The following is a 23,728-nucleotide window of genomic DNA, read 5'->3' on the forward strand; positions in this document are numbered from 1 at the left end:
TCTCTTTTACAACACATTTTTCATAATTTCTTGTTTATTTGTCCAATCTGTAATTTTAAATGGACACAGTTAACCAATTTATGTGTTTTCTTTTCTTTCCATTGATTTGCCACAGGACCACACAAGAAAAAGGGGTCTTCCTTCTCACATGCAGAAACACATATATCTGAAGGTAATTGGAGACTACTTTTTGCATGTTTCATTGCTTTTTATTTATATTATGACTCATTTGTAAATAGGTTGCATGACATATGGCTATCAATTTAAGTAAGTGCAAATTGCAAAAGTTGCAGTTATTTCAATAATAGAATGTTCTCTGCAAAGAACAAAATATTCTGTCTTTTTATAGAAACATATTTTTTGCCTGTAGTTTAGACCTCTGCAAACATGTTGTGAAATTCATAGCATAGTTGAATTTGTTTATCAGCTCATATTTCAGTCTTCTCTCAAATATTAATGCTCCTGGAGTTGTTTACAATGTGCACTCTGAAAAGAATCATTTAAAAAAATATGTTGCAAAGTCTAATCATCTAATTTAAAAAAGTTTTTTAAAAATCATCCAGTCCTTACTACAAAACATAGTCCAATATGCATCTAAACTTATCATTGATTTGTTTGTAATTGATAATTATAATTTCATATATTTTGTTCAAATAATTATGTGGTGTAAATAGGTCTATATTTTCCATTAAGAAAAGTTATTCTCCAAGTGCACGATTCAGTGAGAATCAGCTACACACTGTTTACCTATATGAGGATGTGAGTGACTTGAACTGCCAAATGTCTCAGCATTGTCAGCACCATCTTAAACCCCAGCTATCAGTCGATTTGAAGAGAAGTTTCTGCACTTCAATTTTTATCCATATATTCATCCATATATTTATCAAGAAGAGCACAGATTCCAGATATGGTGAACAACAACACAGGCTACTGCATCACTTTAATGGAGTGTAAAAATAGACATCTACCCATTTATTCTGCCACCGAGTACATCCCTCGCTCCTCCATTGTATCTTTACAGCTTTAAAACCACAAGCCTGCCTCACCCCTGGCTGTAAGGTATTCTTGTAAAAAAACAACCCCATATACTTTACACAGGGGACATAAACTTTTGTGCTTTATTAATTCCCCATTTCATTTCTGTGGCCGCTGCTGTTGTTTGCTCAGCTCGCCTGCCTGTGTCACTGTGTGTGTGTGTTGACGTTGCAGATATAAGGGACTCGGAAGCGCGGCCTGTGATGGTGTACATTCATGGAGGGTCCTATATGGAGGGCACGGGCAACATGATGGATGGCAGCGTCCTGGCCAGCTACGGGAACGTTGTAGTCGTCACGCTCAACTACCGGATCGGCATATTAGGTGATGCTACTGTGTCCCTGTGTGCTATCTTTTAACGGTGCTTCAAATAGGGCTTTTAGAGAGGAGATAAAATATAATCGCCATTAATTGCCACTTGTTTTTCCCTTCGAGGGGCTCATAAAAAGATTCTTGAAAGAAATATGGCTCAGTTCAATATAGGTAGAAGAGGTAGACCATCTTTAGAGCATTGTGTTGTTATGATTTGCATACAGATGTCAGCCTCTCAATGAAAAGTCACGTAGCACAGTCTGGCCTTGTTGTGCATACTCCCTATAACAGGACTCACTTCTCGCTCAATCATATTTCTCACATTATTTATCTGATCTATACAGTACTGGCTATTGTTATTGCAAAAATAAAATAAATCTGGTAAAAAAGGATGCAGTGTGTAGAATGCAAGGTCAAGTCTATTTTGCCTCTCCTCTCATTAAGGATTCTGAAGCAATACCTTGTTAGAATGAAACTAGACAAGGGAATACAATCTAACTGAGCACCTGTGACCTGCGTATTTATACGAAATTCATCAACAAGCAAATGTTTTTTCCATCTATACTTGAATGTTCCGCTTGTTGTGAAAAGGTTGTATAATAGAAAAGTTCCCTATGGGCCACATCGCTGCCGCTGCTACTGCATTGAAGCTTTTACAAGGACAGAAGTTGTCAGGACACCATGGGAGATAGCCAGATTTTGCACCTGAGGACGAATCGTGTCAGTTAATTCAGATGTCCTGCCGGGCTACAACTCTAGATCAAAGTGGTGGCAGCGGACTACAGATCTTGAGCTCACTGTATGTCGCCTCTCATTGTGTGTGTGTGTGTGTGTGTACCCCAGGTTTCCTCAGTACGGGAGACCAGGCAGCTAAAGGCAATTACGGACTCCTGGACCAGATTCAAGCCCTGCGCTGGATCAGTAAAAACATTGGTTATTTCGGAGGAGACCCCAATCGTATAACAGTGTTTGGGTCTGGGATTGGAGCGTCCTGTGTCAGTCTGCTAACACTGTCGCATCACTCTGAAGGTAAGGCCAAAGTGCTGCTATTATATCACTGTAGCAACAATAGATTTACTAGAAGACAGGAAAATTACATTGTAGCTTGTATCTGGACACACTATTGCTAACAAGTAGCTATGCCAAGAAAGGTAACTATTATTCACTAAAAATGTAGATTGCATACTTGGTGATAGATGTCTTGCCAGAGTTGAGCCATTTTTTGTATTTTTGCAAAAATATACATTACCAATAAAAAGTTTAAATGCATCTCATTCAGTATTTATTTTCTACATGTATACTACTTTCAACATTTTATATACGTACAGAAGACATCCAATATATGAAGTAAGATGTATGGAATTATGTAGCAAGGGGAAAAAGTTAAATAAATAGTTACATTTCTTTGCTATAAATTCCATACATTTTACTTTATATATTTGATGTCTTCTGTAGAAAGTAGTAAACATACTGTATAGTAAAAAAACAAACAAAAAACATTTGACTGGTAGTGTATACATTTTAACAAATGTTCAGTATTTTTTTTTTATCTTGGTTTTGTAAAGATTTTGTACTATTGCAATATGGGCTAATTAAATCCCACTCAAGAGGCCAATAACACTAAAATACTTTTAGTGGATTCTCTCTTGGTGTGAATGTACAGTACAACACTTACTGCTGAACTACAGGAGTCTAATTCTGGGCTCTATTTTTTTAATACTACAAATACGATATTTAGTCTAACTACAAGGGAACTTTAAAAGCAACTGGATCTTTCTCACTTTGAGTTTTGGGACTAAGATTAAAGCATTTACCCCCAAACTAATGCACCAATGTCATTTAAAGAGTTCACTATCCAAAGAGTCTCTTTACACTTTGTAGTGTACTCAGATTCATTAAGCTCTGCGTCATAGTCCTCTGCAGAGTCTCACTTTTTTATAGAAATTTAACAAATCCACTTTATTTTTAGTATGTGTTATGCAACTGCCTTTAAACTTGGTGAAAGACGACCTCAAAGCAGCATAGTTTCATATAGGTAGGTGGTGCCTTGGGAAATGGGGCTCTTATCTTGTAGTGTTATTGCCCTACTTTGCTTATTGATACAGGACACAAAATCACAGGCAGAGCAGAAAAGCATGTGCTGTATCAATCGCTGTCCTGCGTGTGGCTTCAGCGTTTGAGCGTATTTGGTATTTGATGATGCCCTCACTCGGTACAAAGACCTCAGGGTGTCTTTGAAGTTAGCTGGCTCACTCGCTGCCCTAAAAATGTAAAATAAATGACAGAGAAGAGGGGAGAAAGTGACACCGACCTCAGTTTTTTAAACAAAATTATGTCTGTTATGCCTTAACCTGAGCTGAAGATTGCAGAGCAATTTTGATACGAGCACTTCTCAGAGGGATAGAGCAGCATAAGCAAAACAAAGAGGCAATGTGTTGTTTACTCTTACAGCATGGAGTGGCCTTTGTATATGGTACGGTACTATTCAGACTAGGGTTGAAAAAACAATATCCAAATAGTAAATTAATTAGAACTGAAATTACACAAACAAGTATTTATACTGCAAAAATCACATAAACCACATAAATGTGGTTATATTAAAGAAACTACTATCCTTGTGTGAAAATTATATTCTGTTATCTAAAAATGTTTTATTATTGTGGTTTTGAAATTGATATCAATCTTTCCTCAGTATTCAAATTTTATATTTGAGAATTTAGTATTTTAAAACATTATTCTTAAATCACTGTAAATGCAAAATACAGATGAATATTTACTGTTCACTTTTTTAAATCTTTAAATTTTCAACACAGAATTACGGTACGTTTTTATATGTTACAAAGTGGTCTAGTTCTAGTTCTAAAATTATTCAGTAAAGGTAAAATTTTTGTCATGTTTATTGTTTTAGTTTTAGCATCAATTAGGGCATGACTTTTGAGTTCATATGCCTCTCTGGTTTTGTTATTTGATGATTTCAGAATAATCAGAGGAAAAATAATTGCATGACAGGTTGCAATATTTTCCCGAAAATAGTACTGCTCTTGACTTCTTCTTACTGTACAGAAATATGCAATCTACAGTAACAATTTAGTGTGAGTGTATATCGGCAATGTTTGTTTTAGGGCCTCGTTACTAAAACAAGGCTGCAAATTGATCCCTATTCGGCAAGCGCATATTATATCTAGTGATTCATTCTTGGCTCTCAAATCCAATAAGCGGATCAAGCAAAAACAGACCGTATTTTGTCACTTTTTATCATTAAACTAACAAAGGGAGAGGCCAACATCCCATTAGCTGCTCATTCGCTCTCCAGACTGCATTAGAGACCGGCTTTGCCTCAACCAAAGCAGTTGGCAGCTCTTCTCTAATGTATATTCAAAATCCATCACGTGTTGGCTAAAATTAGTGCGGAGCAAACTTTGGATTGAGTTCAGATTATCAATGAGGGGAGAGCTGTCTGGCTGTATGTTATGATAAGACAAGCATGACTTCATTTGGAATGGGGAATCTAAAGCTATGGGGTAATTAGTTGTTATCGCGTGGATTGAAATGTTCAGATTGTTGCCTGAAATTTGGCTAATTGGCAAGAAAAATTGGTTTGCAGAAGGAAACAATCATCATTTCAGCACTGACCAGCCTTGTATGTCCTAAAATTAGAAATGCATGATATTGTTGTTGTCTTTGTTGCCATGGTGAAAAATGTGTCTCCATTATATTACATATTACTGTTAGTCCTATTCATTTATTGTATGGATTTTGTCTTTAAATGACTTTCCTTAGTCCATGCTTTTATCTGAATTACACTGCCTTATGACCCTCTCTGATATTTCTATAAATGAAAAAATAAAAATCAATAACAGGACAATTGAAGTGATCAGTAAGTCAATGGTAATGTGTGACAGCCTGTGAAACTACAAGTAGAATTCTTATTGACTAACTATAACTGTCACACGTTGCAATTTAATAGCAAACTTAATAAACTCAATAACTTTAAATGTCTTTTCTATGTTACTATGTTTGTTGCTGCTGCCAAACTTCGAATATCTAGTAAAATACTCTTGTTGTTTAAACATTTGCATACAATAGAGTTGTACTACATATCGCTATCAAAACACAGTCGCAAATTTGAAAAAAGCTAACTCTTTAGTTTTAGACCTTTAAATGTTCTGAAATGCACGGGCTTCTTGTATTGGTTTATCAATTCATACTTGAGCCTTTTCTGAAACGTTATCAGTCTTGGACATATTTGAATTAGGCAATTTGAACAGAATCACACTTTTTGTAGATGAATCACAAATGTAATTGCAATACTTTTCAGAAAAAAATTGCAATTTGTTTTATTTTCTAAAATGGTGCAGCCCCAACATACAATGGCATGCATTTATTTCATCTAAATAAAAAATACAGATACATATTTGCTGCATTGATATATTTTAACTAAGCTTGTAGTCTTGAAATTCAGCAGTAAGCAAATGTATAATTAATTAACATAAGCACAATCTTTAATCTACCTCATATTGTTGCCTGGTGGTGGCTATGCTCCCTTGGCTTTAAATCCACTGAACACTTTCCTAACAACCACCAACATCTGTTTTCTGTCCTGTGTGTTCTGTCCCAGGGCTTTTCCACCGTGCTATCATCCAAAGCGGCTCTGCCCTGTCCAGCTGGGCCGTCAACTACCAGCCGGTCAAGTACACGCGCATGCTTGCCGAGAGGGTGGGCTGTAACGTGCTGGACACCGTGGATATGGTCTCGTGCCTGCAGAAGAAGAGTGCTAAAGAGTTGGTGGAGCAGGACATCCAGCCAGCCCGGTACCGCGTGGCTTTTGGACCGGTCATTGACGGCGACGTGATCCCTGACGACCCCGAGATCCTGATGGAGCAGGGCGAGTTTCTGAACTATGACATCATGCTGGGGGTGAACCAGGGGGAGGGGCTGCGATTCGTGGAGAATGTGATGGACTTGGAGGATGGCGTGTCCGGGAGTGATTTTGACTTTGCCGTTTCTGATTTTGTGGACAGTTTGTATGGGTATCCTGAAGGTAAAGATACGCTCAGAGAAACTATTAAATTCATGTATACAGATTGGGCAGATAAGGACAACCCTGAGACCAGGAGGAAGACTCTGGTGGCCCTCTTCACTGATCATCAGTGGGTGGAGCCTTCAGTGGTAACAGCTGATCTCCACGCTCGCTATGGTTCGCCCACTTACTTCTATGCGTTTTACCACCACTGTCAGAGCCTAATGAAGCCTGTGTGGTCAGACTCAGCCCACGGAGATGAGGTGCCCTATGTGTTTGGGATCCCCATGGTCGGCCCCACTGACCTGTTCCCCTGCAACTTCTCCAGGAATGACATCATGCTCAGCGCCGTGGTCATGACATACTGGACCAACTTCGCCAAGAGCGGGTGGGTACAAAGTAATGATAAGAAAAAAAGGAAAAATATTGTAAACAACTTGGTTTTTAGAATGTATTATATTAACCTAACCATACCTATATTTGCTGTCTTAAAACCATTTAAAATTTTATATATAATGTCTTGTCTCTTTACAGTTGTCCAAACTTATTCCATGTTTATAAGCGCCAGAGGCCAGAGTTTTGCTCTCACAGCCATACTAGCATGCTAACAGCACACCATGATTCTTCATGGTTCCCTGACAGCTTTATAAAAAGCCTTTATAATTAAATGCGGAGAGCACACACAGTGGTCTCAGAAACTAAGAAAAAAAGAACTGCTTTTACAGTATGTCTGTACAGGGGTAAGATAAATTTTACTTGAACAAAAACATCTGGTTCAGCTCTTTTCAATTCTAAGTAAAGGGTATTTTGGAGAATGTACAGGAGACATACTCTTAATTAACTGCAGAGTATGAGTGGTAATTGGTTTCTTCCACCTCTGAGTGATACACATTGTTGGCGTTGAGCTACATTCTGGCCTAAAAATGGCTGCTTTATTGGCATTTTAAATCTAACCTGGCCAGAGCAGCCTTCTTCCTGTCAAGCTGTCCCACCTCAGATGTACCCTCCTTTTATTGCCCTGATTAAAAGACTACAAGACTCAGCCCAAAGTCCTGCTCCTAATTAAGAGCAGTCTGAACTGTCACGGCCTTATTCTCTCTCTTCTCCCTCTAGTTCACACAGAAAGTGGTGCTCCCGGCTCGTGTAATTAGTTCACTTTATGAAACTTCTTAAACATAAAAAGTCTATAAATTGGGTTTATTATAAAGGCACAAACACATCTGAGGTGTACAGTCTTTTTAATGGGTTCACTTGGCCTCACTATAAGATCTCCTTATATCTGTATATGCTGTTTTGGTATCACTGCATTTAGGCCCATTAAAGCCACTAAAAGTGTATCTTTATGGTAATAATTTTAATTTAATAGACAGCGTAAATTCTTAGATTAATATTAACGCCGGGTTAAATGCATAGACTTTTAGGGGCAGCCCTGCTGCCATTTACAAGGATTTACATAAAATTTAAAGGGCTTGGAAACTATATGACACTTTGCATAAGCTATTAAGAGGGATTTTGGTCCTATCTGAGCAATTTGCACAAGGCTGGTGTGTAATTTATAGTCAAAGATTAATTTTTAATGTTACATTTAAAAGATGCGTCAAATTAAATAAAAGGAGAGATTAAATCTTCATTAGATAACAGTAACACAGTATAAAGCATTAGTGATGCACCTGGCTATGGTTAAAATCATGCCTAAATGGGAGAGAACATGGCTTAAAACACCAGGGTCTGCTTTAATTTCCTAATGTTACAAAATATAGTTTTGACTTTTTGCGTTAGAGTCCGACTATTGTTGAACACAGAACTGCTGAAAGTCAAACTCTGGGTCATGATCCAGTGAAAGAGACACGTTGAGCCCTTGAGGAAATACTCTGTTATTACATTATTTTCTCATACCACTGCTATTATTTTCACTCACCTTTATTGTACACATCTTTATCTTTCCTGTTTTTGTTGTCTTTTGCAGGGACCCTAATAAACCAGTTCCCCAGGACACCAAGTTCATCCACACCAAGGCCAACCGCTTTGAGGAGGTAGCCTGGTCTAAGTACGACCCGTATGACCAGCTGTACTTACACATCGGACTGAAGCCTCGCATTCGGGACCACTACCGCGCGACTAAAGTGGCCTTCTGGAAACACCTGGTCCCTCACCTGTACAACCTCCATGACATGTTCCACTACTCCTCTACTACCACCAAGGTCACTCCACTTGAACCCACCCAGTCCAACGGCAAGAAGGCTGGGGTCACAGGGCGCCCCCCAGTGTCCACAGCCCATAACACAGATGGCAGCAGAGAAATGGGCCCTCTGATCATGCCCAACCCCAGAGATTACTCCACAGAGCTGAGTGTCACTATCGCAGTTGGAGCCTCCCTGCTTTTCCTCAACGTCCTCGCATTCGCCGCCCTGTACTACCGCAAGGACAAGCGGAGTCGCCAGGATACATCCCAGCAGCCCAGTCCTCAGCGGGACAGCAAAGGGAACAACGTGAGCCACACCAACACAGTGGATGAGACCCTATCATCCCAACAGAGGAACCAGTGTGAAGCCCTGCACAACCCAATCCACGTGTCTCCCAGCTTGGACTACTCTTTGGGACAACGGCGTTCCCCTGACGACATACCGCTGATGACGCCCAATAATATCACCATGATCCCCAACTCGCTCATGGGTCTGTCCAGTATGAGCCCCTACAGCACGTTCCCCGCAGGGTACAGCTCCGCGGGCCTGCCCAGTACCCACTCCACCACACGGGTATAACCGGGCAGAACTGCTCTGGTCATGTGCGGAGACATCACAAGAGCATGTGTGTAGTTGTTGTTCCTGCTCCCTCCATGTAAAGGAGAAGGTGCCTAATTATGATGTAATAATAACACCCAAGGGACTAGTAAAGTTCAGGTAGGTTTTAGCAGTGAAAATCTGTACTTTGTACTTTGAGCTTTGTCAAGTTAGATAAATAAATATTAGAAGGCCCATATTACACTATTCCCAGAGTTGTGTTTTGTTTCATTTACACATGTTTAACACTCAAATACTGTATATTTAGGCTGAGTTCTTCACTCAAAAAACTCTGTTCCACCTTGTGATGCCATATGGTGGCAAGTGCTCCTTTGTGTTTTTAAAGACTACAATCATTTGGATGATTTCGTCCCTGGAATTGGCAATCTCTACCGACCTAGCTAACTGTAACTGTTAACTTGAAAACTACCACTGCATGACATCACAAGGTGGAGCTTTTGAGAGGTAGACTGTCTAGTAATGCAATAACACAATAATGAAACAAAACACAACTCCAGGTATTTTTTTTTGATGAGGTAACAACATTCTAACATGGCTAAAAGCTCACAGGAGTAAATTTTGCATAATATATAGGACCATTAAGCATTAAGTAATTAATAACACTGCCCTTGTAATTAGGGTCAGACTTACTGCACCAAATACAAGGAGCTACACTAATTTAAGATGTGAAAAACTCTTTTACTTAGGGTGACCATGTGTCCCTCTTTAGTTTGTCCTGCACAACCACTTTGGCCCCTGTCCCTCGTCCCAATTATTTAGAGAATGTTCCACTTTTTCATTGTTTCCATATTAATCAAATTAATGAGATTTACATGGAAAATAAGTGTGGCTAGCTTTGGCTGTTGCTATCCAAAAGAATCATATGGTGTTATTGCAGTTATTATTTATGAGCTTAGATTTCCCAAGTCAGTTCCTCCATGTCCCACTGTGCCCCACCATGTTTTCTATCATTTAAATGGCCCTCCTACTTGTACTACAATTAGAAAATGAGTGTGTAAACTCCTGCATAATACTAATCTATATACTGTGACTTTAAGGCTGTGTTCACTTTGACATACTTTATCAGAACTGGGACTAAGCTGGGACTGAACACAGAACTAAACCAAGACCGGGGTCAAAATTAGGAGCAGACCAAGATGAGAAATCAAATCAAATCAAAGGCCTGTCCTGTTATATTTAAGCAATAAAACCATGCTGCCTGTGCCTGTGTTTGGGCATTGTGTTGCATGCAGCTTGTTCAGTCCAGAGGGAAGTAAAAATCTGTAAAATCAGAATCAGAATGTTGCACCAAAATTAGTAACATTTTTCTTTTTTGCAGCATTGTGTTGAAGAAATACGATAGAAAAGGTATAACTAGGCCTAATTATTCTAAATTAAGGGAGCACATAGTCCATTTAAAGGTGCACTGTGCAACTTTTCTGATGGAGGTTCTGCTACCTACTTGTCTCCATGGAGATGTTATTGCTTTGCCTGAAATGTTCCATGGTATGACATTAAACATATCCATCTAGCATTTATTCATTACAAACTTAATTACAAATTAGTGTTTTGAAAAATACACCAATTTCTTCTGTGAATAGGGGCGACTTGTTCCAAAGATCTGAACTGTAATGTAGGAATGTAGTGCTGTAGCTTGCTTGTTATTTAATCTATCTATACCATTTAATCTATACCGTTAAACATTCTAGACAAAGCAATAACATCTCCATGGAGAGAAATTGGTGATGGACCATCCACTAGAAATGTTACGCAGTGCACCTTTAAGTAAACTTGGAACAACAACTATAACTGTGTTTTTGGTCCCACACAGGTAAACCGGATGTGCTGGCGTATAGACTGTGACGTAGATGTCCACATGTAAAGCTGTATTTAGGATGTGTGCGTCAATAGGGTATCTGTATGTCTTTTACCAAAACGTCCCACATCTGGCCTTTGCTCTGTCATGATAGGAAGTCTTAACTGCGATCATTTTATATAATAATCATGTACTTGAGGCAGTGAAAAAGATTGAAAAAGTGCATTTCATTTTTGGCTTTTTTGGGACTTTAACAATAGCAAGAACTTAGTATAATGTTTCTACAGTTGGATTTGTATGGAGAGCTTTTTCTTACTCTGTGATATCTATTTTGATCCCTTGCAGTGTGTGGAACAAAATGGCATTACATTTCATTGATAGAACGAGATGAGGGACTTGCAGGATTATTATTATCAAGCTATTTTATACATATTTCTCATGATACATTGCTTACTATAATTAAAATGTATTTTTACTGTAATTACTTTCAAATGCCTTGTAACTTGCTCATATAGGGACATACCATAGAAGTACACCAGACCAGGATTTGGTACTCAAAAGTGCGCTACAAACTTGTAAATTATAGGCATCATTTAAAGTTACCCATTGAGTTCTGCATATGTAGTGTTGTGTACTCTATTGTAGTCTATTTGAGTATGATTGCTATACTTTGTTTTTAAGTGTCTTTGTTTAATTTGGAGACATTTATAGGAATATAACTTCTGCTTCACTATAAGAGACTTGCTTCTAAATGTGTTCTTAACTCATTCTTTGGGCTTGGCTTGTTTGTACAGAATAAACCTAGAGCAACATTTGATTTGTTGTTTGTTTACAAAATAATGTAAGGTCTTTTGGGAAAGCTAACTGTAACTACATAGTAATTGTATGTACTCCGAAGCTCAGTTACTCACATTTAAAAGGAGTTTTAGTAACGCGTAAGTGCTCCTTGGATACGCCGTGGTCTGGACCCTGTGTGCATTGGCTAAAACCAGAATGGACCCAAAGGACATTAAAATTTCTTTGACTCATAATGTTGTTTAATCAAAATGAAACAAATATTAAAAGATTTTTGGAACTAAATCCTCTAAGTTTTCGGAAATTATTCTTCAGCAAATGTGTACATTGTAATTCAGCATTTACACTCACCTGGAGATTACATGTCAACTAATTTAAAGGTCTTAAATGTGCATTATGTAACTTTTCTGTTGAAGAGCCCACCAGGTCCATGGAAATGTTGTTTGTTGTTTTGCCTGAAATGTTCTACAGTATGGCATTAAAATTATTGATCACCTTGGAAATAAGCAGATACTGTTGCCAGGCTAAGTAATAGCTCAGAATGCATGTATTTCAAGGTACTGCAATGGTATCAAAATATTTGTTATTGAATACATGCACTATTGATAAGTTTAATGCCATATTGTGGAACATTTGTTTCATTTTGAGACATGCAGGTGGCAGACCCTTCACTTCCTAAAATGCTCTTCAGTTATATACATGTTTCTTTGTGTACTTAGCGTACATCAAGAGAATTTCAAACAAGAATCTTTATGTGGTGTGAAAAATATACTTAAAGGTCAGGCAACTGTGTCCAAAGAAATATTTGGACATAAATAAATTGACTCCCCTTCACTCTCTTCTGTTCCCTTCAGTTTGACATTTGCGTTTCCCTGTGAAAGCTGTGGTGCAGATGAATAATGCTGTTTGGAGAGGAGTTCACAGTGCTCCTGATTTCACTGTAACGAATAATTTAGGCTTTCACCACAGGAGGTGATCAGCTCCAGCACACTCGTGACATGCTTTTGTCCTCTGCCTCCTGTTTGTCTGTGTGACAGCTGTTTGTTCATTTGACAGAAGATAAAATACCACACATTATCATATCAGCTAGAGGAGGGGCCGTGCAAATATTTCACGGGGGTCTGTATAAACATATGCACAGTACCACATTGGCTATGCAAACATGGACGAGTATATCCATCACTGAGCACACGATTATAAAAGGGCCCATCATGCATTATTCCTAATGGAGTGTTCATATCTGCACAGAGGATTATGATACAAGCACTTCAGCATATCACAGACTGTACGGTGATTTTATTTTATTTTCTAATTTACTTATTTGAAAGGTTAAATGTGCACTGCACAACTTTTCTGGTAGAGGTGCATTAACTACTTCTCTCTATTTAAATGTCATTGATTTGCCTGGAATGTTCCAAGGTATGACTTTAAACATTTCCATCTAGCCTTTATTCATTACAGGTGTTTATGTTGTTGAAAAATACAGTAATTCCTTCTGTGAATAGAGGCGACTCTCCACAGATCTGAAGTGTAATGTACTGTGCTGTAACCTGCTTGTCTCCCTTGTGATAGATACGTTTAATCTTACTTTGGAACATTCTAGACAAAGCTGTAACATTTCCATGGAGACATCAGGTGGCGGACTTTCCAATTACTTTAATGTTTGATTATCGGTATAATATATAAGGAGCATATTAGTTATCAATTATAAAAGAAGCAACCATACAACTGACAATTTGTACTTTTTAAAACTTATCACTTTAAAGGTGCATTTGGTAACTTTTTAAAGCACAAGCTCTTCTCCATGGAGATCATATCACCTTTCCTGGAAAACTGGTAACTATACATTCTTATACAGTATAAACTGGCCTGTGACTTGGATTGTTGGCACTACCTGTTTTTTTCCATGGAGAGAGGTAAGTTTTAATGCTGCCATGGAATATTTTAGGCAAAGCACATCTTCAAGTAGGTGTTTAACCAGAGAAGTTACATAATTCCCATTGCTGACAACACATTTGTTTCAACTCTGAACTTCTTGAATATATTTTATTAGGTTTAACACAGTAATTCCCCTTTTAAGCTGCACCTCTGGCTGACGTCACAATCCTGCTTCTGTACGATATGGTTTATTCATAACCGGATGAATTGCTCTCGTCTTGCCGCGCAAACCCTGAAAACTTGTCCTCCCACCTAATCCCATCTTTGACTGTCAGAAGCACTGCTCATTCACAAGACAAAGTGACACATTCACTGGCTGTGGGATAATTAATGTTTCTCTTTGCCGTGTTTTCCCTCACATTTCAAAGGCCTTCCTCTATAGCCTTTAGAGCTTAACAAAACCTCTGGCATTAATCCTTTCTGCACACGCTAATTACTTGATCTGTTATGGCTCTGGGTTGTCAAGACACAAAGCAAAACTCTTATGGACAGGCTAGAAATCCACAAGGCTATTATTATAATGTCATAACCATTAATTTCCACAATGGTTATATTTATATTATAAGAAACCTGGAGTGGTGCTGCTGTAATTGATTACGTCTGAAAATTTTTCATGCTACAATGCAGAGGTTTTTCTGTCAACTGAAAAATGTATCTTTGTCAAACATTTTAACAGTGAGAATTATCAACATGGTCCAAAAACATCTTATACGCTCACCAATAAATTTATGATGTGAGCACTACTCTACTCTCCATCTCTCCATCAGAGATAAGTACTAAACTTCATAACGCATGCTCTGATCATCATTAAAGGTGCTCTGTGTGACTCATTGTCTCCACTTGTCTCCATGGAGATATTATTGCTTTGCCTGAAATTTTCCACACTATAAATTTAAATAATTATTGCTATCTTGCATTTATTTCATAGTTTAAAACATGCATATTTTATCTGAGAGAGCTCATCTGATTTGACCTGTCACTTGGGCAGGTGGCATCGCCTGCTTGTCACCTCGGCGATGGTGGACCCTCCAACCAGAAAAGTTACATAGTGCAACTTTAAAGAAGACTTTATAAATACATTGTTTCTACTTTCTGATTATCTGTTTAAATTATGTTAAAGAGGCCAAATCTGTCGTGACACAAAATGTAATACGTAATTCTATAGCCTAACATTCTTTATTTGTGGTGTGCAAAATTCTCCCAAAAGTCTGTGTTTTTGTTGCCCCACACTGGCCTCTTTGTCCAGATCTCAGCTTTGACATCAACTGGGTCAAAGCAGAGGGAGGGGGGGCCGCAGCTGGAGCCCACCCTCAATGTCACCCTTGTTAGTCAACTTCATCAATGTCATCCACTGGCATCGCAATTTATTTCTGTCTTTACTGTGTGTGCACTTTTAAAGATGTTCCCTTCAAGGACTGTCAAGACAAACTGTCATCCTATAGAGTCTGGATCTCACCCAGGCAGCAGAAAGTACATGACTAAATATATACTTACACAAAATATATACCTACACAATTTTTTTTATGTACTTTAAATCAACATAACTCACTATTTTTTTTTGCAAGAGTTTGACATGGTATTGCATAGAGCCAAATCTGTTTAAAAAAGTACCTAATTTGTCTTATAACAGAAATCTAGCATTTTAAAAGTAGTGTTAGTAGTAGTAATAGTATTTACTAAAATGTTTTGCAGATATCTCTTCAATTAAATGACAAAATTTTGGTAAAAGTGGATATGAATATTTTATGGATCTATACAATATCTCAAATTAAACAAAGATATAATAGGAAGATAAAGTCAAAAAACGTACAGACCTGTCTTCAAATATCAAAGCATAGAGATTATAAAGGAACAGGCTGGAACTGTCCCAAACTGGCGCTGCTATAAAAATGAGTGGCAGCTGAAATGGGCCTTTGTGACTTTAAGATGAGACTTGGGGAGATGTGCTCTATTGTTGATGAGACAAAAGCTGGAGTCAGATTCATATAAGAGCTGCACCGAATAACTTCTCATATCCCCATATCTCTACAGTCACCGGGGCATCTGGGAAAAAACTCCAATAAGTCTCTCAAACCACCTTTACCGGACATGGGTGAGTGTAATGAATCTTTAATAACTTTTCTGTTGAATACGCTTTGAAAATCTGTGTCAATAACTTACTGATGTGACCTTGAATGAATCCATCTGAATCTGATTTTGTTTTTTGTCTCCAAGCTGTATACAAGTCATATTATTTTTTATTTCACTGTAGTGCTCCAATGGTGCGCAACTTTTTAGTGTGTATTTTTAGGTTTGGTATTCGTTCAATCGATATTACTTCTTGTCATTTTTATTTCCTTAAATTTTGATATAGTTTTATTACCGTCCTTTTATGTTTTGATTTGTTTGTATTGTGATTTTAGTGTATTTCTTATTCTGTAAAGCACTTTGAATTACTTTGTGGATGAATTGTGCTATACAAATAAACTTGCCTTGCCTTTTCATAAAAATTCTTCAGCACTATCGTTAAGCAAGGCAAAGCAAGTTTATTTGTAGCACAATTTGTACAGAAAGTAATTCAAAGTGCTTTCAAATACAAGACAGGCACATTAAAATGGCAACACAAACAAAAAGTCAATAACATAATATAATTCAAAGAGAAGAGTGCAGAATAAAATAATTAAAGTCGTATGTACAGCTTTGAACGTTGCAAAGTAGAGGCCTGCTTTACATCTTTGGTAAGACTGTTTTCAACTGTAGTAAACTGAAACGCTGATTCCCCATGTTTAGTCATAACTCTTGACTGCGAGATGGTTCCAATGGCACTTACTTTGTCAGAGATGTGCTTTGGTGTAGGCCATGTAGAGACACTTTTGTTCAAATTTACTGTAAACAGACCTTGATATTTGCCCTAAGTTAGTCCTGGTTGAACCTTACTCTTTGGAAAAATTGTTCTTGTATTGTACAGGGTGGCCACTTATGTACAAAATGTAATTATATTTTAGAACATCCTGAATAACTACTGAGCTTTAACCCAGTTTCAAACCTTGTTGTCAAAATTTTTCTTTTCTTAATATGTGTCTTTTAATCTGATGTCTAAATTGGCAGCTGGTGATTGTCAGCGGCCTTCATCATGCCAAGGCCATGTCAGGACATTCATGTGAAAGAGGTCACTCACTCCCACATGTGTCCAATGAATACATTTGCATCTTCTCATGGGCCCAGAACCCAAACAAGCTTTTTTTTTTAAGCAAAACAATGGATCTTCAGTTTAAGGAGTTATCATGTTTGCAAAAATATTGAGTTTGTAGTAGATTTTGTGTGCTGTTTGGACACTATTTGGGAGTATTAGGAAAAGCATTGGCACACTTGTACTGTACATTGGCTTGTATTTTGTGTAGTGCTGCAGCAGAAGAGTGGGCGTGTATGTGCACATTTTAGGGACTCTTGCACTCCTCCTGCTGTTACTATTTATACTTAGCAGCTTAGTTTGTTTCTTCCTTTAAAAATGTACATGAATATCTGCCTTTTTTGGTTCATTTGGTTCATTCAGTTACAAAAAAATATATATAGTGTTTTGGTTCCAGTGGAGATGGGTGGCATCAGGTCAGTGATGCCTTGGGGTCTTGGTGACCTCGTGGGCACCACCCCTTGCCCCACTGTGTTGTGGCACTATTGTCTATGTTTCTTTGCCCTTTGTTCCACCTCTGGCAAAGACAATCGATATTGTGTTGAGATCCACAATGAGCAGCTTTTTCCTCTTGGAGCTCATGGCCAATGTAGCACCACCATTCTCCCAGTGTTACCACCCCAGGGTTGGACCAGCAGAGGGTTTCTAGCATAGATGTAGTCAGCACAGAGAGAGCGCTTTTACATTTGTAACTGTAGTGTGGATACTGGAGTGAGTGGTGGGCAGTGGGAGACTTCTTGTTGTTTCCAGGATGTTTCCAGTGAGACAGCCTTGGCTTTGCAAGGCCTTAGGTGCTCTCCTCTATCTCATTTCTACCATTTGATTTACTCTTAGACTTAAACTTACACAAACTTTATTGATCCACAAGGGAAATGATTTGGACACTGTTTGCTCTGTGGATATCTGCTTGATTGTTACACTGACAGGCATGCTTCTTGTGTTTGGACGCTGTTTTTTTCAGATACTCGTGGTATTGTTGCTTGTGTTTTTGCTATTGGCTGTGATGGTGGTGGCTTCTGCAGAGCTGGTGCACTCATGTGTTGTGTGATCGTGTGTGCGGTGTGTGCAGCGTGTCTGCTCATCTATTATACCCCCTCAGGTTGTTATGACTGCTGCGTGCGCTGCATTGGGGCAATCCCGTACCCCTCGCTGGTGGCCACTCTTCTGTGCTATGCGGGTGCGGCGTTATTCTGCGGAGCTGGGCACCAAGCTCTGGCCCACACAGAGGTTCTGGTGGAGACCCACTTTGCCCGGAACCCTCAGGACTATGAGGTCATGGACTCTTTGTAAGTCACACATTTAGGACAACTGTTTAAAGAGTATGTTTGTTTCTAATTGTGTTTTTCTTTTGATGTGACAGTATCAGGTACTTCCAGTATGTCATCTATGGGCTGGCCTCGTTCTTCTTCCTCTATGGTATTTTATTGTTGGCTGAAGGCTTCTACAGCACCAGCGCTGTAAAGCAGCAGTTTGGAGAGTTCAGGAGCACCCAGTGTGGACGCGGTCTCAGCCTCACGGTGAGCAGAGGAAGGGGGGCTTTAGTGATACATTTGCAACTGATGTCATCCATATTCCTTGAGGGGGTGAAGCTAACTAGAGACACTGCTTTGTCTAAAACGACTCAAGTTAGAGTTCAATATGAGCTTTGTTTTAACACAGTCTGATATAAAGAACTATGTCAGGTGAGAAGATTTGTGCTGTTAGACAATTTAATTAGGCTACATTAAAGTCACCAGCTAGCACTAGTCAATAGTTTTTCAGGTTCACATTCAAACATCAGATGGGATCATATCCATATTGATCACAGGTTCCTGAAAATGTGTTTAAATCCTTTCTGTATATATATATATTTTTAGACCATCTAAATACGTATCAGGCTATGTTTACATTCCTTCATAGACATCCATGCTGTCCCACCAGCGTGAGTAGGAGAGGGCAGTGGATGTATACATTTAATGACATGTTTTCAAGGCCACCTTTTATAGAGAAAAGATTGAATGGTGAGGGGCATAGTTTAAATTTGATTAGTCTAATTGTTCTAGTTACTTTTTTATGGTGTCATTGCTTTTATATTTTATTTTGTTACATTGTCACACAAAAAATAAATAAATTAAAAACATTATCTAAACACAGTGCAACACTAATACATACATACAGAACTTCAACAGGTACAGATACAGTTTGTGCCATTATAACTAATCAAGCACTGATTACCTTATATGCGACAATAGACTTATATGACTCATTGCAAAGAAGAAAATAAGAACTATTAGTGTTAGTGTGGTAACCATTAGTAGCACCTCCACATGGCCTTGTATACAACCTTGTACTTTAACCCTCTTCATTTTGACTCAGAATGCTTTCTCTCATCTCTCTATAGTTCATCATAGTGACGTACATTCTGGCTTTCATCTGGCTGGTGGTCTTCGCTTTCAGCATCATCCCACTCTTCTTCCTCTTCAACATGGAGCAAACCTGTCACAACATCAACATTTTGGCCGAGACCACCCCCAGCATCAATCAGCACAACTGGGTCTGCATGGACGCTAGGCAGTATGGTATGTGCCCACCTGATCAAAATACTAATGTGGCTCAATTAAATAGACTGTATTAAGTAAAAGTGCTGTGGTTGAAGTAATGAAATCTTACTACATTTTTGTATTGCTCACATAAAATGAATGGCAAATAAACTGATCAGGATTCAGCCTTTGTAATACCTGAGTCATGTCTTCATTTCAGGTCTTCTTCCCTGGAACGCGATGCCTGGCAAAGCGTGTGGGATGACCTTGGCGTCCATTTGCAAAGCCAGCGAAGTAAGTCCATTTATTCACAAGTTTTGTTTTGTGCTTTGGTATTATTTGTCCTTGTTGAAGTGAAGAGATAAAATTTCTGTGAGAGTTAAAATGGTATGGGATCATCCACAAAAAATGGATACAGTGTGTAAATGAACTGTATAACCCTGGCTACTGATGAACTTGTGTTTTTGTTTTTTAGTTCCACGTGGTGTATGACCTCTACATAGCAACATTTGCAGGTGCAGGAGTTATGCTGTTAGCACTGGTGAGACGTGTGTTTTTGGTCTGGAATCATTCTTTCAATATCATACTTTACTATTTCTTGAAAATTCATATGCCTTAAGTTTATTTATTTATTATTACGTATGAAAGAGTTTCAGATGACATTGTGACATATAGGCCAATAATATAATGTAGATTTTTGTTTAAATTAGAGCGAGGCCTACGGTCTAGTTACCAATAGAAATAATTAGGTTCAACATTTGTGAATTTATCTCTACTGAATATAGGATATTTCTTGTGAGGATACCATGTTGTCAGTATGGATAACTAGCTGTTGCCCTCCTTCTGGGAGGATTCATTTGAAACCAACAATATATTTTCTTCCAGTATTTTACTCCTGTCGTGAAATAAACATTCATATTATGACTATATCCAAACCATGGAAGAAATTTATTGATGCTACAGTAAGCCAATGCATTTCTGAGAGATTTTGTCCTTTTACCACAAGATTTATGCAGTTTGGAATAGTTACAGCTGAAGCATAGAGTACTTTGGCTATCATAATAGATTGCATATATTTTTGATTGCATAACTGTTATTCTGTTGTAACAAATCAGCCTGTTTATGGTCCTAATAATGAGTAATAAACCTGAATGTCTGATGCTCTCTTTTGCAGTTTTTGTATCTTGTCGCCACCACCTACAACTATGCCGTCCTGCGGTTTCTTGGCAGGAAAGGTATCCGCTAACTCCACGCCTCCATCCGTCCAGCTCCAGCTCCACTTTTGGCTGTGAGACGGACAGTCACTGCACACATCACTGGCTCCCATTCATCTCTGTGACACAGCGGCGTCCACACGGATCGCTGCTATTTCTCTAAAACTGTCCAATAACTGACACAGGTATCTCATAACTGTCCATATGAGCAACGGGGAGAAATGAAGCACTTTTATTTCAGCACCAAACTTAAGGCTCCGCGGATTCTCTCGGGTTGTTCAGTGTCCTCCTGTGGTGTATGTATCATTTTGTAAAGATGTTTTTGTTTTTAAGAATGATATTTGATAAATAATTAAGAGTATGTGTGCTGTGGTAAGTTAGAACAATAAGTATTGTTCTGAAACTTAAAAAAGTAAAACTCTGAAGTGTGTTGAGGTAGATACAGTATATACACACGCAAAAGGACACAGGGCCTCTGCCAAGGCAGTGATCTGACCTCACAACACCTGTATGATGTCATGATCAGACCTAGTTTTAGTATAGTTAAGTATAGTTTTAATACATTCTTCCATAACACAAAATCATATAAAACCATTATTTCACATTGCATAATAATATAAGACTGCCAAACAGCGAAATAATCAAAAATCTGTGCACATTTTGCTAACTATTAAACTGGTGTACTCACAGCACATGTTTCTCTGTGTTTCTTTATGAATGTTACAGGCCTTTTCACACTATTTTTGCTAATATAATGTGGACTCAAAGTAAATCTGAATGTATCAAAGTTTTCTGCCTGAGAGATAGAATCCGTCTTTCAGTTTTCCCTTCAAAGCAAATTGCATTCAGTGGCTTTAGCTTTTTGCTTTGTTAAACACCAGTGTGTGGGAGGACACAATGCATAAAAAGAAGCTGGTGCTAATGCTGCTTTCAGGGCTTTATGTAATACTTCAAGACTGAAGTGTTGCTTATGGATCGTTTGCTTAGTCTGTTGATTAAAAACAATTAAAACATATTTCTCTTTGTGGATTTATTGTCATATTCATAATGTATTACATACACTCTCTGGCCATAAAATTGTAAACAACTGCCACAGTGTCTGATGCACTGTCACTGCTTTCTGCAAACCCAGCACTGACTTCTTCAGTAAATCATTTGAGCTACAGAAGCTGTTGGATCTGACCACATGGGGCAGTAATAAACCCTAATCAAACTCAAATGCTTCACTTTCTCATTCCTGTTTCAAACAACTGTAATGAACAAACATGCATGCTGCTTATATTATGTTATCATTACAGACACCATGATGGAGAGATAATCTGTTACAATCTGCAACTTCACATTCTCCTGCCATTGTTATATGTGTAAATAAAAATATAATTAAACAAATGCAACATGATAGTGGAAGATACGTCATCGAATGGATAAAAACAAAGTGAACATATATGGCTCAGGTGAGCCTGTAGACTTTATCATAGCACTCACTGCAGTAAATCACTTGATTGTGTTGGAACATTGGGGTCAGCAGGTCTCCCAGGATCTTTGCGCACTCACCACACTAAAAACATACAATAAATATATAAAGTTTAGGTGGCTGTTATATTTGTCTTCACATTTGTATTTGATGAAGGATGGAAATACTAACCATTAGACACTCAGGGTGGAGATACTTTGGGGGATAACTAACTGTGAGCTTTATCAGTCCAATAAACTGGTCACAGTGTGAACAAACTTCTTTCCCATCTCTGAGGGAGAAGTTATATCGACAAGTTAATTTAAATAAGAGCACAAAACACAGCACAACAAGAAACATTTAAAATACCTCATAATAAAGGAACTGATTTCTTCCTTCTCCTCTGGACTTGACACACTACAACATAAAAAGTATAAATAGGAAAGCACAAGGCTATCAATTTTACTAAAGTAATATAAATATATGAGAAGCGAATACACTTCCATCTGATCATAATTAAACAGTATTTTAATGGATTATGCTGTATTATCATAAAGGTCCTATATTATGCGAAATTGACTCTTGAGAGCTTTAAGCCATGTTAAATTATCATTACCTCCTCAAAAACATGTGCAAAAGAAAAAACAGATCTGCACTACAGTTCTTTGGAGGTCTCAAATTTCTGAAGGTCTGAAGAAGGACTTGACCCTGAAACATCACATTGTGGTGTCATTTAAAAGAAAAAATTGGGAGCTTCAAAGAACTGGAGTGCAGATCTGTTTTTTCTTTTGCACAATTTTTGTATTTGGATGCAATAAAGTTGCAACTTTTATTGCATGTGCAGTATTATTACCTCCTCAAAAACATGCCTGGAGTTGTGTTTTGTTTCATTCACACATGTTTGAGTAACTCTTTCTTATTAGTCTGTCTATATCTCCAAAGATCAAAATACTTTATTTAACATTGTGATGTCATGAAGGAGTAGTTAGCTGCTACTTTTACTTTTAGTTCAGATTGAAAATTCCAGGGCTGAAATCACCTGAATGATTCTAGTGAAGGTGTATGGATTTTAAAAACACAGTGGAACACCTCCTGTATTACCACATGACATCAGAATGTGGAGTGAGTGTTTTCAGTTTGAAGAATTCAGCCTAAATATACAGGGTTTGTGTGTTAAACATATGTTTATGTCTTCAGGTAGGAAAGAACATTATAACAGACCAGAAAATAGCATAATACAGGACCTTTATAATGATTATGATTGTCCAGATGACATTTTACTACCAGATACCTTTCACCAGATACCTTTTACTACCATAGACTACTCCTGGATGGATGGGGGATCAATTTAAAATGAATGTATTTTTTCTTATTGATGAGGCATATGATATCTTTGGTACAATCTCTTTGTACATAATATTTTGCAGGAAACTGTATAAAAAGGGTTTACAGTAAATGTCATTAATTATAAATATTTAATTGTCATGTACCTGATGTTGTCTGTAGGCTGTTTCTCTTCACCTGAGTCTTTGGGGTCTTCAAACCCATTCACAGTTTTGTCCACTGTTGCTTTCTCTAAGACATCTGTTAGTTCAAACTCTCCTCCCTCTTCTTTGCTCTGTTCACTATTTGTAACTACGTCGAGAGCATCACTTATTTCCAGAGCAGCTTGATTTT

At 38.0% G+C, this 23,728-nt stretch overlaps 2 protein-coding genes and 1 long non-coding RNA gene across 4 annotated transcripts in view; 2 read left to right on the forward strand and 1 right to left on the reverse strand.

Annotated features, from left to right (window-relative positions):
- nlgn3b (neuroligin 3b) overlaps positions 1 to 9,129 on the forward strand; it is a 69,250-nt gene extending 60,121 nt beyond the window's left edge. The window contains exons 3-7 of one of the 2 annotated variants that reach the window (XM_020933543.2): positions 116 to 172; positions 1,210 to 1,359; positions 2,191 to 2,376; positions 5,966 to 6,755; positions 8,334 to 9,129. In XM_020933543.2, the coding sequence (XP_020789202.2) occupies positions 116 to 172; positions 1,210 to 1,359; positions 2,191 to 2,376; positions 5,966 to 6,755; positions 8,334 to 9,129 (1,979 nt within the window). The remainder of the gene's footprint in view (positions 1 to 115; positions 173 to 1,209; positions 1,360 to 2,190; positions 2,377 to 5,965; positions 6,756 to 8,333) is intronic. The other variant, XM_055148912.1, reaches the window with a different exon arrangement.
- Positions 9,130 to 15,750: 6,621 nt separating this feature from the next.
- plp1b (proteolipid protein 1b) lies at positions 15,751 to 20,639 on the forward strand. The gene is made up of 7 exons (XM_020933584.2): positions 15,751 to 15,788; positions 17,965 to 18,151; positions 18,226 to 18,382; positions 19,246 to 19,423; positions 19,605 to 19,678; positions 19,860 to 19,925; positions 20,559 to 20,639. Exons 1-7 carry the CDS (start codon positions 15,785 to 15,787, stop codon positions 20,628 to 20,630), a joined length of 738 nt encoding a protein of 245 aa, XP_020789243.1. The 5' UTR covers positions 15,751 to 15,784; the 3' UTR covers positions 20,631 to 20,639.
- Positions 20,640 to 22,078: 1,439 nt separating this feature from the next.
- On the reverse strand, positions 22,079 to 23,642 carry LOC110168115 (uncharacterized). The gene is made up of 4 exons (XR_002319008.2): positions 23,542 to 23,642; positions 22,421 to 22,468; positions 22,244 to 22,343; positions 22,079 to 22,156 (listed from the first exon to the last, which is right to left on the reverse strand). It is a non-coding gene; the product is annotated as an uncharacterized LOC110168115 (long non-coding RNA).
- Between the last annotated feature and the right edge of the window lie 86 nt (positions 23,643 to 23,728).

The sequence above is a fragment of the Boleophthalmus pectinirostris genome, unplaced genomic scaffold (assembly GCF_026225935.1).
Source record: "Boleophthalmus pectinirostris isolate CB_2022bp ecotype Guang Dong unplaced genomic scaffold, ASM2622593v1 HiC_scaffold_12, whole genome shotgun sequence".
NCBI classification, from domain to species: domain Eukaryota; kingdom Metazoa; phylum Chordata; class Actinopteri; order Gobiiformes; family Gobiidae; genus Boleophthalmus; species Boleophthalmus pectinirostris.